The 15,461-nt window shown below is 43.7% G+C and overlaps 1 protein-coding gene across 2 annotated transcripts in view; it reads right to left on the reverse strand.

Annotated features, from left to right (window-relative positions):
* Positions 1–15,461, reverse strand: part of EVA1A (eva-1 homolog A, regulator of programmed cell death) — a 216,022-nt gene that overhangs the window by 12,559 nt on the left and 188,002 nt on the right. For both annotated transcript variants that reach the window (XM_054822432.1, XM_054822434.1), the window contains one exon: positions 890–1,054. In XM_054822432.1, coding sequence (XP_054678407.1) covers positions 890–1,054 — 165 coding nt within the window. The remainder of the gene's footprint in view (positions 1–889; positions 1,055–15,461) is intronic.

Here is a 15,461-nt window from a genome sequence, read left to right on the forward strand (position 1 = left end):
AAAGTAGTGCATATTTTAAAAATGAATGCATAAACAATATGAAAATTAAACAAAAGGTGTCATTTGTAGAAGTGAAATGTTTATATGAATGAAAATTAGTTCAGGAATTATTTTTTTTCTTGCTTAAAAGAATCACGAGGATCACAAAATTTATTTTGGGCTGACTCAAAATTCTTTTCCCTGACGATTTTTCAGTAAGGGCTCCAAACAGACAAATGTGTTATTGCCAACTCTTCATTATCTGTGGATTGATCATCCAAGCTGTGGATTAACTTTGCCAGGAGTGTAGACAGAGACAAGGTAGCTCTGCCCATACCCACCCTAGAGCCGAATCTCTGGGAGCACAGGTTTGGAATTTCAGAAGTAACGTCATACACCATCTCCTGCATGTTGGGAAACACAATGCAAAACCACTGAATAACCCAAGACATGCTCACTTGTGCTTTTCCTTTATTCAGATACCATCCCTTCCTCCTACTCACCTATCCCTATAGATAGCTAAGATTTGACTTCATACATTTCTCTTGACTTTGCATTTTATGAAAATAGCATCATACTTCAAAGCTCAGTTGAAAACTTCTCTGTCCCCTGTGAGGCAGATCTACTGTCTCTGCCCTGGTTTTTTCTTTGCCACTGTATTAGACAGGTCTGCAAAGTCTTTCCGTGATGAGTTTTGACATGCATGGCCATGACTGCTATTTCAAGAAAGCTGGTGTGAGTTTCACAGTTCACTTTAGTCCATCGCTGGTCACGCCTTGAAGCTTCTCTTTCTGACTGTGACACGAATGGGGTTTGGGTACAATATAGAAACCCAGATAGGGAGAGAGAGAAGGGAACAGTTACCACAACACAGTTAGGTTTGGGCCAACGTCACAATAGTCATTGCTACCTGGGAGGGTACGCCCTATGTTGGAAGGAGAGACATCAGAAAGAAACACGCCGTCCCCTATAACATTGGGATCAAACACTCTCGGCCGCAGTGGAAAATGTGGCTTCTGAAATCCTTGGTAATTGGTTGGTCTTGGCTGGGTTTCATGCAGAAGCTTCTTGGGAACTGAAAGAGAGGAGTAAGAAGAGCACAGTTGTTAGAGTGAGTTATTTCAGCTGGTCAGAAGGAGAATTATCACATTATGCTATGGGCTCAGCTGATACTTAATTATACCATGTGCAGACCAAACAGACACTCATTTATTTACCACTATGATGAATGCTCTCCAAATGCCAGCACAGAGACATTCAATGAGAGAATGCTGGAACCTATAAAGTGATTAACATATTGTTTATTTATAATTAAGCTTTGAGACTAGACTAAGGGTCAGGTTCAGACAGCTTATTTAGACACCATCTTAGAAACTGAAATGCCTAGTAAGCCAGGCTTTGCTCTCAGCCTTAAGCTTCAGGGTACTCCAGCTAGGCACTGCGGTTCCTACCATGCCAGTGGGCTGGGCAGGATGCCCCATAACAATGGGGACTATAGGTTATGCCTGAATCGCTACCTGTCTCCAACCATCAGGTTGCTGGCTCACGACTGCACATCAGAAGTTTCTGCCCAAGCCGGATTCAGAAAACCAGCCTCTGGAGGATGCTGTTCATGTGAAACCATAAAGCTGAAATCATCCACCACAGAAGTAAGAAACTCCACCTATAAGAAACCCTCCCCACCCACTGAGGTCTAACATACACTGTTCACCATTGGGCTGTAGGTTTTAACCAAGCTGGGACAGGCCCATTCTCCATTCCCACCACCCTGAGTAGGAGAGTGAAGACTCAACTAATCCCTGCTGCTCTCCATGTTTCGTCAGCCACAGCATCAGAAATACGCAGCCAAGGGAGGTTAATATGTGACAGTTGTGTCAATACATCTATGGTCTCTTCTTTGGACCACAGCATGTCCTAGTAAGAAAAGTATTATCTCCTCCCTGATGTTGCTAGGCCAGCTCTTCAGCTGTACATCCAGGTAAAGAAATCAAAGTCAGTGTAGCTACCTCAGCGTACACCCACTGAAGGTGAATCCACACATAAATGCACTAATTTGCCCCGCAGGGACAAAGCAGCATGTCATTTACTGAGCTGAACCAGTTCTCTGCCTCAGCCACGACCAACACCGGAGGCTATTTAAGAGCAAAGTGCTTTTCCATACAAAGAGAAGAAACACATATACAGGCCGTTCTGCTCAGAAATTAGAGGAATAGAGTGAGGAGAAAGATATATTTTCCTTGTCAGTGACTGTATACTAATATATATAAAAAAGCACCTTTTTGTCCCTGCAGACAACCAAGACTTCAGTGCATTAAAGACACAGACTGCTGAGAACTAGGCACAAGTTCATTAGATCTACAGAAACCCCAAGAGATGATTTCTGGGATGCTCAGCTCTCCTTTCTCCAAGTCTAATGGCAACTCCCTCTGCTCATCCCAAGCAGGCTGCCGCCTCCTAATGCCTCGGTTTCCCCACTGCTTTGTTGCTGATCATGCTATCTCTCATCTCCGCTCTTCACAGGGGCGTGAAGAAGCGTAATTAAAAATGCAAAGTACTTTGAGATCCTTGGCACAAGCATGAAGGAGGACTTGGAAAGAGTGCAACCCTGGAACAGAAAGAAAATTCCTGCCTGCCCCCTGCAGCTAATCAGCTGCCAAGCCAGAGCATGAGAATTAATCACGCCCATTAAATTTGCCTGCATAACTACAAATATTACTGGTGGGGGAAGTGATCCAACCACCTTGTTTACATTGTGTTCGACTTACTGTCTTTGCTGAGGCAAAGAAAACTGTAACTATATTTACTGACTGACCTCCTATATTAGGCTGCCAAGATATCAGCACTGAAGTTCTTGCATTATTAGTAGAGTCATGCTTGGTCAGGAAACAGACATAAAACCCCACAGCTTCTGAATATCAAAGAGCTGGCGCAGCATTTTCTAGTGAAACCTGAATTGGCAACTGTCCCCTGATGGGAAGGCAGCAAAAGAAACACATCCCCTGTTAGGAACTAGACAGAAGCAAGGGGGATACCTGTGCCAGAGAAATATCGGAAAGTCTGGAGAGGAGGTGAGTAGAACAGAGATTATCCTGCAAACCACACTCAGGGAGAATTACAATTCTGGGTGCCTAATTTGAGGCATCCAAACGGACCTGATATTCAGATGGCATAGGGCTCAGCACCCTCCAAAAATAAAGATCCTTTTCGCTGTATCTCAGGCTGAGGACTTGAAAGGCATTTAAAAGACACAAGTCAGTTTTTCCTTACACACTTTTCATCCAAACTGCACCCCAGTAACATGTTGATATGTATCCAATAACGAAAATGAAGCAAAAGCAACACAGAGACAAATTTTTAGCAGATTTTGGCAAGTCTTTCATGTTTCTGACTGATTCTTCTCCATAAACATCTCCTTTCATCTCCCAGTATTCATGGCCATCTCTGGCCATCCACACAGGCTGGGTGGAGCTGCATCTTTCTTTGAAAAGGTGATACCACCAGATACTTAAACATTTGAGCCAAGCAGGGGAAACGCCATCTTTTCCTTCGCACACCCAGGGAACTGAGCTATGGCTTTTCAACCTTGGCATCCGTGTCATTGCCACTATGAACGTTACCTATGGGACCGGGAGAGGAGTCAGGGTAAAGCAAAACATCACTCAGTCAGTCAGCAACTGGTCAACAGCATCCCAAGGAAGAGTGGAGATGGAGAAGTATTCAGAGGGAAGCATTTGTAGACACTGTTTATTGTCACAGCATCTTAATGGGGCAGGGTTGTGCTGTTATGCCTTGGGGATGCCTGGGGAAGCAAGATGACTATCAAGTAGGCATTTGATACCTAAAAACGCAGGTGGCTATGAAGAGAGATTCCAAAAAGCAGGCATTTGCTTAACATCTGTGATTAGCGTGCACTTTGGTACTTTCAGAAGTCCTAAGAGGTGCTTGTCTTCATTTCATCAGCTAAACCCCTTTAAAATTCTGGAAGCAACTTAGCGCAACACAGGATGCCTACAGCATATGAACCTTGGACTTTTCCATTTCAAGGGACCATTTTTCTCTGTGGACTCCATAAACATCTTGAGGACATTTTGCCAGGAAGGGCCTTTCTTGGCAAAGAGTAAATAGAGTGACGGCACACAGCAAGTCTGTTCTTTTTCTAGTTTATACAATGCTAAACCAATACACAACTTAGATAGCTTGATTTAGAAAGACAGTAAAATGGAAAGGCTTTCTCAAGTGCAAAACACCTCACAATTTCCAGTTAGCTTCTGTGTGGCAGCCAACTCCACAAGAAAGATTAAACATCTGGTTCCTTTGAAATACTCTCCTTAAATTCTCTGGAGAGGAGTGCATCTGACACAAAGCATGGCATGAACTGAAGCAAGGTGTGAAGAAAAGTTATTTATGATTAAAACCACCAGCAAAAAAGTACCTGGGATTTTAGTCTTATCTCAACATTAAGCACAGAAGTCCTGGCAGGAAAGGGTTGGCACGTGGCCTGCTCCATTCAGTCAAGCGGAGAAGTTAAAGCATCTCAGTCAGCAGAAGAAGTGATATATGTGGACAAGAGGGGAAGAAATAGGACATTCGATCAAAACATTAACATTATACTCAGGAGCCCTGCACCTTAAAATGCACATGAGAAATGAGCTGGCATCATCTGGAAGAGAGGAGATGAGTTGCTCTGGGCATCTCTGGGGGTAGAAGCCAGCATTGAGATGTGGGTATTTGTCCAAATTCTCTGGTAACTTGGGCTGGGCAGCTGAACAGCGCGGGCCGAGGTGGCAAGACACGCTCTGCCACCCACCCTGGGATCTAACTTGGGCATCACCGCATGGACTCCACATGAGCCAGGACTCGATCTGGAGAGCGAAGTGTCACCATCTCTGTGACGCCCCATGAAGGCACTTGCAGAAGGCAGTTCCAGGTTACAAACCTGCAAAGGAGCTCTTAGATCAGCAGGCTCATTCCTCTGCCACTACAGATTTTCCAGTCTTTATATAATCTCTCCGTTTCTATTTTAAAAGCAGCCCCAGCTATCAGCTCCCACTGCTTATATGTCTGAATCAACTTCGTGCTAGCAATAATTTATACCAGTTCCCAACCCAAGACCTGCACTACCCATTTACAATGAATTAATGGTATCAGTCCCACAATAAAACCTCACACCACTGCCTGCCAGCTTCCCCCCTGCAGCACAGGGGGGCAAAGGAAAATCAAAGCTGGAGCGTGCTCTCACAGGCAGGGCAGACCCATCAGATTCGGGTACAAGCAACCGGCAGGACAGTGTGAAAAGGCACATGCTGGTGCCGCTGACAGTGTCCTTATTTGTACTTGGAGACTCCTCCTGCCCGGATTTTCACACAAGCACTCTCTTGTGTGGCCAGAAAACTGAGGGCCGATGAAAATAAAAAGTTACTGTGCTTACAAGCAGCAAAATTCTGAATTACGGTGCTAAGAGATGGAAAAGGCCAGCCAATACCTCACCTCTTTGTTCATCGAGATCGTTTGCTGTATGTTTTCTACTATTTTGATCTATCTAGTTTTAAACACTCCAGTTCTGGAGGTTTGGCTAGTTGTTACAAGAGATTATTTTGCAGAGGAATATTGCTCTTTCTGAGGAATTCCATTCCAATATGCTGCTGAGTGTTTCAATTTAAGTGCATATATTATTCCCTAATCAAAACATTTCACTGCTATAGCCCCCAAATTTTGCAGATGGGGAACTGGCTCAGGGACAGAGTTTTGAAAGTGTTTAAATATCAAAATGATTTGTCCAATCTCACAGAGGGAGTCTGTGCCAAAGAAAGGAAACAAATTCAGGCTCCCTGTATTTCAGCCTCGCACTCAAACCATCCTCCCTGCTAATTTGATCGTTTGGTGTTTCCTGATGCTTGCTCAGTCCTAAACATGCTCAAACACTTCCACTCCAAAGACCCAACTATCCCCTGACCTCCATCTTCGCTCTATATACAGATCAGTCAGCTGGAGGAGAGGTCAACAAAAGCTCGGTCTTAAAAACATACAGACAGGAGGGTTGTCATTCTCCAGTCCTCTGCTATGTAGCCACTTGTGTATTTCCAGCCCACAAGGTTTACTCTGAAAGCTCAGTATCAGTAAAGCAGATCTGCAGGACCTTCAGCAAATCCTCCTGTGAATGCTTGAAGCAGACTGCAGTTTGAACAAAACATGACTCCCTCACCCATGAAAACTACAACCAAGTCTTTTATCTGGGCAGGTTGGGGCCAGGAACTGTTGATGCTCAACATACTTTTTAAATAATAATAAAAAAAAATACCTACTGTGAGTAAACACCCCATATAAACTACTGCAGGTTTTTAGAGGTAGAAGCTCTGAAGGATTTTTGTTTGAGACTTGAAAATGCACAGCATCCAGCCAGAAATGGGATCATTCATGTTTCTGAACTATTACGAGAAAGTAATTCCTTAGCACATATGTAAGGTATACGGCGCTCTCAGATTGCAGAATTAAAAGCGGTTTATGTGCTGTAAAATGTAAATTCACTAAGCAGTCAGTCAACAATGTCTATTAAAATAATGGATTTTGGCTGTGTCAGACCACAAAATATCACAATATAATTACAGAGCAGAAGGAGAAATCCCATATGTAAGAAGATTCTGCACCTGGCGACAACAGTAACACCACTGTGTAGCTAGAAACACGGGGGTGGAAGATGTTAATTTGATTAACAAAAGTAAATTGAGGCACAGCCTAACCCCTTGGCTTTTTCCCAAGGGTCTCAGACATGGCCAAGGAGCAATCTGAAACCTTTTCCATGTGCCTGTGCCCTCATCTAGCTCAGTGCTAGATGTGCCCCTTTCAAGTGAAAAAACCCCTGTTTGCATCACATGGCAAGAGGGTTTGCCTCTTCTCATGATCACATGTGTCGTGTCAGACATTCAAAGCCTTCAGTTTCCCCTTCCTCTGACAGAGGAGCCACTGCTGTTTTGTCAGACATAGGTATAACGACTTGACAGGAGAACATCAAATGTCTCCATGAGCAGCTAGACAGCTGGGCATTCCCATATGAAAGGCTGAGCGCACTGGATATCAACTCCGTGCCCTGGCTGCAAAGCCATGTCATATCTCTGCATCCTGCATCATATTTGGAGTAAAAGTATAGTCCAGTTTACACAGAAAGTGTAAAGTGTCCCAGGAGACAGCAGGACACATGAAGGGACTTTGTGCAACAGAACATAAGTCTGAAAGCTGGGATTTGATCAACAGGCTGCCATGTAAAATCTTCACTCTCACAAAAAAAACAGAGCGAGGTTTAGCAAAGACAAACGGTCAAGACCTCAGCTCTTCATCTCCTTCAGTCATTTTAAAAAGGGATTTTTTTATATTGTCTGCTATCCTGAAACTGAATTCAAAACCCAGGAGAAAGAGGGAGTTAGCCTGCTGCAGGCGTGTTTTCCGCACACAGTGGTTCCAAGCCACCGATGACAAGGAAGTGACTCATGCCAATTACAGTAAGTCCACTTCCAAGCACCACGCAGAAATCAAGTGAGACTGTCTGGGAAAATTGCCCTGTCATAACCAAAGCCACCTACACCTCCCCGAGCCCACAGCCTGCACCAGGGCCCTCCTCCCCTGCCCCTCCCTTCAGACGCTGCCCGAAGCAGAAATCCGTCTCTTCTGCTGGTGACTTTCGGGCTGGTGGGAAGTAGTACAAGCTGGGATGCCTGACACAACTCATAAAAAACTTTTGGAGTACTCTGCCAAGACTACTCCTGAGGCAGCCCAGATGCTTCACCCTTTACTGCATCTTCTGACAGCAGCTAACTACAGAGAGGTTGTGCAATAAGGATATAAATCATAGAATCATAGAATCATAGAATGGTTTGGGTTGGAAGGAACCTTAAAGATCATCCAGTTCCAACCCCCTGCCATGGGCAGGGACACCCTCCACTAGACCAGGGTGCCCAAAGCCCCATCCAGCCTGGCCTTGAACACTTCCAGGGAGGGGGCATCCACAGCTTCTCTGGGCAACCTGTTCCAGTGCCTCACCACCCTCATAGGGAAGAATTTCTTCCTAATATCTAATCTAAATCTACTCTCTTTTAGTTTAAACCCATTACCCCTTGTCCTGTCACTACACTCCCCAATAAACAGTCCCTCTCCAGCTTTCCTGTAGGCCCCTTTAGGTACTGGAAGGACGCAATTAGGTCTCACTGCTGGACGCAGTGCTCGAGGTGGGGTCTTGCGAGAGTGGAGTAGAGGGGCAGAATCCCCTCCCTCAACCTGCTGGCCACGCTGGTGTTGATGCAGCCCAGGACACAGTTGGCTTTCTGGGCTGCTAGCGCACATTGTCGGGTCACATTGAGCTTTTCATCAACCAACACCCCCAAATACAACAGAGAAAACCTTTTATCTTGTTTGCCCTCCATGGAAATGGAGACGTTCATCCTTTTCTCATGCAGCTGCAATCAGAAAAGTGGCCTCAGAACTGGAAGCAATTCCAGTCCATAAACAAAGCCCATGCAAAACAATTTAGCTCAGTCTCACCGTTCCTCCCAGTGAAATCTGCTGCAGGTATATGGGCCTGTGATGTGAGAGGCTTTAGGAGATGAAGGAGGTTTAGGAGATGGTGCACCTCCAACTGAGACTCCATGGGGCAGAGACAGACACAAGCACTGCTCCCTCCCAGGCTCTCCCCGCCTTGCACAGAGCTGTAGAACACCTTCCCCTGATTCCTCCTATTTCTGCCTGTCCAGAAATGCAATAACCTTATTAAAAGATCCAGTTCACTTAATCTGGGAACTCAACCCATGCATGCCCTGTAGGTACCTAATGAAGAAGTCCTCCTTAAATAAGCTATGTTCCTAAGCTCCCTGTATCATCAGCAGTGAAAGGTGGGTGCCTTTGAAAGCCTCCAGGGGAGATTCTGTCTATTTAAATTTAGGAGCCTAATTAGGGATAGTTAATGAATCATAATGTTACTTTTGGATTTATTCTCCTGAGTGTATCTGAGTTAAAATCTTGCGAACTGCTTCACATCTTTTACACAGATATTTTTCTTCTATCTTGAACTTTTCAAATCAGGATTTGAAGCTACAAACACCTTAATTTCTATCCAATGATGCATGTGCTTGATCTATCCACAGGCAGTTTTCCTCCTGCTTTCATAGCCATGAAAGTCAGTTGTTCTTCTTTCATCATCTTAAATGTAATAACAGAATATGAAGCATCTATTGCCAGCAACTCATAAATCTCCTGCTTGATGTGGCTTTTGGTCTCCAAAGGGCACAGTGGAAAGCATCGCATGCACCAGTCTGCTCCCTACATGTTCTATTTGGAAAGAAAAATGGATCAAAAGGAAGAAAGCCTTGTAAGAGATACCTGTAGATACGGTTACTTTCATCTGGTAGATTTCTGCCTGCTCCCAAAGTCAGAAGAGTTCTGCATTTTCACAAGTTATCGCATCTTTAGGAGGATGAGACTCGAGCTGAGGCTTGTCTAAATTCCAGCATGGGACCTTCTGCCAGCTGTAGCTGTAGGACCTCTCTGGCAGTCTGGCTGCATCTGATCTCCACCAGGCCCAGAGACTATGACAGTAACTTTATACAGCTGAGCAGCAGTAGAGTGTTTTTAGGGAACTGAGATGAGTTTAGATCAAACCATTAATGTCACCGCCAGGTGCTACTGCTGGAAGCATGGGTAACTACCATCAGCAAGGTAGCTGCAGGAACAGAAATCTGACTAAGCACTCACATACAGAGCGAGGTCAACCCTGCCAAATTAAGCAACTTTCCCTTTATTTACATGCTGAGCATGATCAGAACCTGACCTTTCCGTTACGTAGCCTCAATTCCAGAAGTGGCAGCAGGCAGGGGAGAAAAAAACTCTAATAATTACGAGGGTGCTAAGCAAGGACTGACAGCACGTGGGAGAAGCTGCCAGTCTCCCAGACTAGGAAGGCTACAGCAGGAGAGTCCAAGAATCAGTTCTGGGTTTCCTTTTCCTTGCAGCACACAGGATGTCTGAATCGGGGGCCTGGGCCCTTTATCAGTGAAGAGGAAGACGCAATACAGAGGATGGCACAGAAAGGAGAATAAGATTAATAAGGAAGTCAGGCTCATTCTTCCACCCTTCCCTATTCCCCGTATTTGGACTGCATCTATCACATACTTGCACTGGTACTTCGCAAAAAAGCCCACTCATGTATGGATTTCTTACACGCTATAGAGAATATTAGTTTGTTGGTCTCTTCAGAGGAGAGACTTTTATTCCAGACTGTAATTTTATGCAATGCTCTAAATATATCCACTCCACTTTGGATCAAAGCAGAGTAATGCTAAATTTCAGATTTTGGCACAATTCCTATTTTTTCTTATCATGTTCAGTCATTTTAATCAAACATTTAACACTGCAAGACTTTACTATTTTAAATTACTTTTATAGTATGGAACTGTTGTCCTTGACTTATTTAGGCTATAGAGCCTGGCAGAAAGTCTTTTGTGCAGCTTATCTATTTTTCAGGAAAATGTGTGACACAACGTGGCTCCCAGGAGGCTGCTGACAGAGCAGTAAGCATTGTGTGTTCAAGTGTGGCTGATCCAGAGCCAGGGCATTGCTCATGCAAAGAATTGCTTGCCAGCAAGGGAGGAGAGTCTCTGTGCTCAGGATGCCAACACATACCCAAGTGGTTGCAGCCCTGCAAGTTACCAGGAATCAGCTGAGTCACGGCAACTGATTCTGTAAAACCTGGGGCAAAAGATACTCCCTTAAATTTCAGTGAAAGGTATACAAGCACTGTCAGTGAAAGAGGCCCTTGGAAGCCTTCGATATTACATACCCAAAGGCAGTGGCTGGGTGAGTATTATGTGTCACTGTGAGACACTTAAATGATATCCAGGGCAAGGATATCCAAGGTAAAGTAAGGAGAAAGGGATGGAGTAAAGGGCCAGAGGCCCTGAAACACCGGAGCTGATGGGAAGCCATGCCAACCTCCACCAGGGACAGGAGAGGGTGGCAGGGAAGCAGGAGCCCAGGCAGGAAAGGAAGGTACCAGGGAAAGTAAGAACATCCACAGCTACACTGCACTGCCCCACCCCAATATTTGAATAACGTGTAAGAAGCCTCATGCTTCAGCATCTGAGCCAACAACTAGCCTGATACAATCCAACCATTATATTCCAAGAGTTAGGAATATATTTCTCCTCTGAGACTACTGACCAAGATGGACATTTAGGGGATTTCCTGTGCCCATCTCTGAAGCAATGTCACCTATCCTGTAGTCCACAGACCACTGGTGACCTGTAAGGCATCAGAAAAGTGATCCAGAAAAAAAACTAATTCAAAGGAAAACCAAAACCAGCATATCCCTGGATGCTCCCCCATGGATTGTTTCAGTGTCTGCTGGCAAGCACAGCAAGGAGATGCTTCCCATCTGCTCTCCTTGTCCAATTAAAAATGTTTGTAATTACAGCAGTAAAACTATGCTCTGTAAAAAAATATTTTCTTTTTATCTAAGTGCTGCTTATCCGACAGTGCATGCTAGTTCTTTATCAGTTCATCAGCTTTTCCTCTCTATAATCAAACAGCAGAGAACTAGACAAGGGGCTAGAATACTTTTCTAAAAAGATAGCAGTGCCTTGATAACACGAGCTGAGGAATGTCATCAGAAAGCAGCTGGTAACCTCTGCCTGCCACTAAAGGCAATGACTTGGTCTGGCCACGTGTTTGACTTAGTGTGGCAATTCCCAAGATCCCACTGATGCCCAAACTGGAAACCCTGCACAAGGAAAGGTTATCAATAGCCTTGGAATAAAGACTAGGAGTGAACAAAACCGTATAAGGTAGCTACAGTGCTAAATGTCCTTCAGTTATATGCAGATGAATGTGGATATTATTTACTGAACAAAAATACAATTTAATTTGAGATCCAGAACTTGATGCAGGAATCATTGACTCCTGCTGTTCAGGACTTGGTTTGTACAAGAAGCCAGGCTACAGTAACAAACTTGAAATCCAAGAATCTATGAACAAAGTGGCAAAACTATTTTCAATATAAATGCTTCTATTCACATGGTCATAACCTGTGAGACATCCTCCTTTGGGGCTGAGACTTCCTGAGAGCCGTGGAAAGTTTGAGGAAAAACCCTATAGATGTTTTTGAATTATAAGAGAATTAAACCTCCCCTGTTTTTTTAACGAAGTACATTTAACTGGCAGAACCTCTCTAATACATAGCATCAGCCTAAAATTATCTGGCTTGTAGACTGTGAAAAGTTCTTTGCATGGTTTATGGTTTTGGGTTTTTTTCTGGTAGAAAACACGTAGCATGCATCATCTTGCTTCCACGCATATCCTGAGGGAGCAGTAAGGACTGCGAGCTCAAGTGTTACTACAATTGCTACTGCGAGTAACTGCCAGTTTTGTGGAACAGCAAATTATAGTCACTTTCCTGACGCCACATAAAAGCAGATACACACCGTGGAAAACAATGCCAGGGTTTTGTGTTAGGCCAGCAAGGATGTTACTGAGCACCTACCCTATGCTCTTATGCAACTTGCCCTGCAGCAACTTCCACCAGCACAGTCTGGGAGCACGGGGAAAAAACTGTGGGAATACCCAGTGCAGGATGCTTGTGGAAGCTTTCCAGTACTTAATAATGATTTTTTTTTTTTTAAGAGAACAAAAGAGTTTTAAAGCTAAATAATTGTTTCTATTAGGCTTCATGAAATGTTTAGACCTTATTGCTCTCTACACCTACCTGAAAGGAGGTTGTAGCCAGGTGGGGGTTGGTCTCTTCTCCCAAGTAACAAGCGACAGGACCAGACGAAATAGCCTCAAGTTGTGCCAGGGGAGGTTTAGATTGGATATTAGGAAAAATTTCTTCACTGAAGGGGCTGTCAGGCATTGGAACAGGCTGCCCAGGGAAGTGGTTGAGTCACCATCCCTGGAGGTATTGAAAAGACGTGTAGATGTGGTGCTTAGGGACATGGTTTAGTGGTGGACTTGGCAGTGTTGGGTTTATGGTGGACTCCATGATCTTGAAGGTCTTTTCAAACCTAAACAATTCTGTGATTCTATGATTCCTGCACACTAGTCTGCTTTTTTGCACTCTTCACACTTGTAATTAAGATTAATTTATATGAATCTCAAATGACACCTGGATTCATGCCACCTAATTGAAGGCGCTTTACTGGGATGGGAGGTGGCTAGTTCATCCCTCCATCGATTATACAGATAGGCTCGCTAATCTCTCAGTTTAACCACTTCAGTTAAATAACTGCATTAGTGCAAGTAAGGCTTTGCAAGGCTGAGCTGCAAGTATGCAAGTTATATGTGTGTACATATATATATATAGGTGTAGGACATTGCTGAGCAAAAGGCTTATCTCATTTATTCCAAAGTTAACGGAGCTAAACGATCCTGAATCAAATCCTACCCACCAATTAGTGCAAAAATTATTCCAGGACTACTTGGGACTCCCTTGAGACCTTTCTCACAGACTAGCAGTTGTCTGACACATTGTAGCTACGCTTAATACTTGATTCACTAGGTTGCCACCCCAGCCAAACCCCAGAGCAGTCATTCTGGGAAGGTCAGCAACATTCCCTTTCTAGCGGCCTTTGCCAAGCGTGGTCCTGTTTGGGGAGCAAGGTGCGTCAACTGCCATCTCTCCTACCTCACCTTTCAAAATGACTGAATTCAATCAGTTAAAAACTGTAAACGGAGATGTATCTTAATCTGCCATGTGTTTAAAAGTGTTTCTTATTACATATTCCCCAGGAAATGCAGGTTGCTAACTAACAGCCAAGGAATTTACTTCATGCTGTAGGATCTCTATTTTTAGGCTTCTTTTTCAAGACTCTTAGGAGAAAAAAAAAATTAAGACTTTAACACATACCTTTCCTGCTAGTAACTTGAACCCCGTGCAGACCCTTTATCTGGCATGCACTCAATTTAAGTTGCCACTTCTTTCAAGTGGAATATAACGCTCTGTATTGCAGTATTTGTTCCCTCTACTGGATATCTTGAGCCCACCAACCCTGATATCTTATCATCAGATGAAAGGATTAATCCAACACATAAAGGCTGTGAACATCTTTTGAACAAGTAAACCTTTAACAAACAAATTTCCAGGAAATGGTATAGACAGGGATGGTTTACGAGCCGCTGTAAACAGCCAAGAAACTCATAAATACAGTCCTTCAAAGTATTTCTGTCCCATGCTGGGATGACTCCTGTTCATACCAAGGGACTCTGTAAAGACACATACTGCAGAATTTGCTCAGCTCACAAATAACAGTGCCCAGTCCTCCAACAGAAAATGAATCTTTATCAATGCAATTGCACAGGATAAAATCTACCTCACAACTTGCTTGGGTTGTAATGACAAGATGTTATTAATTGCAGTTCCAATAACCATCCACGTTACTTAAAATCTGAAGTAATTCACCTTAATTACCTTAATTCTAATAACTGCATGGGATCATAACAGTTAGAGGAGAAAAATAGTTGTTAACTTGTTGACTGCCAGATGCAGACTGCTGATAGGAGATATATCAGATATTAAAGTATTAAAACTGACCTCAGCCTGGCAGGAGAGAGCTGTGATTCATGCCCATGACTCCTAGGCACAGTGGGAGTACAAACAAGTACTTGAACAAAGATCAAAGCATTAGCTGTTTCAGTGGAGTAAGGCAGGAGATTAATCTCTCATTTACTCTCAGGTAAACCTCCTTCCTAACTTTCTCCCAGTTCAGCAGGAACTTCAGCAAGTCCAATGTAGAAAGCTGTTACATCGCCACCTTGTTTACACCTCTACTATCCTGTTAAAATTATTGTTACAGTGGAGGAGGAGAACTGGTCCACTATTCTGCTTAGTCAGAGCTTTCCATCTTCAAGTTGCTTCAGACTTTTCTCTCTCAAAAATAAAGAACCTATATCTGAAATATCTGTATTTAAAAAAAAAAATCTTGCATGAAAGCTATTTTCTTCACCCTTGAGCAAATAATTCACTTCCAATTATGTCCCAGGTAATGGAAAGTCTAAGACAAATAGAGTTCAAAGTAAGGCACATTGTGAAAGAGGCACACTCTAATTAAAAACGCAGTATGTAGAAGAAATGTCATCTTTGTGCTTGTACAGCAATCGGTGCAAAGAACTGCTGCCCAATTTCCCAAGAGCAATACAAGCTTTGGAGGCACCTAAGTATGGATTCGCAGCCAAGTTTCACAGAGCTGGAAATCAAAACCTATCGTCAGTCTAGTCTCCATAAAAGGCTGATAAAAGAAGTGAAATGGCTATGACATTATTCAGACTCAGGTATCTAATGAAACGTATGAGCAGTAACTATGATATATCACCTGTAAACAGCTTCCCAGACTCTTTCAAAGGAAATCACAGCAGTTTGCAAAGCAAGGTCTTGCACCAGTCCTCACGCATCTTGCACCACCCTGTAAACCAACTGCCACAGGACAGAAAGGACAGAGGTGAGACGAATGGCC

This window comes from Grus americana, chromosome 3 (assembly GCF_028858705.1).
Source record: "Grus americana isolate bGruAme1 chromosome 3, bGruAme1.mat, whole genome shotgun sequence".
NCBI lineage: Eukaryota > Metazoa > Chordata > Aves > Gruiformes > Gruidae > Grus > Grus americana.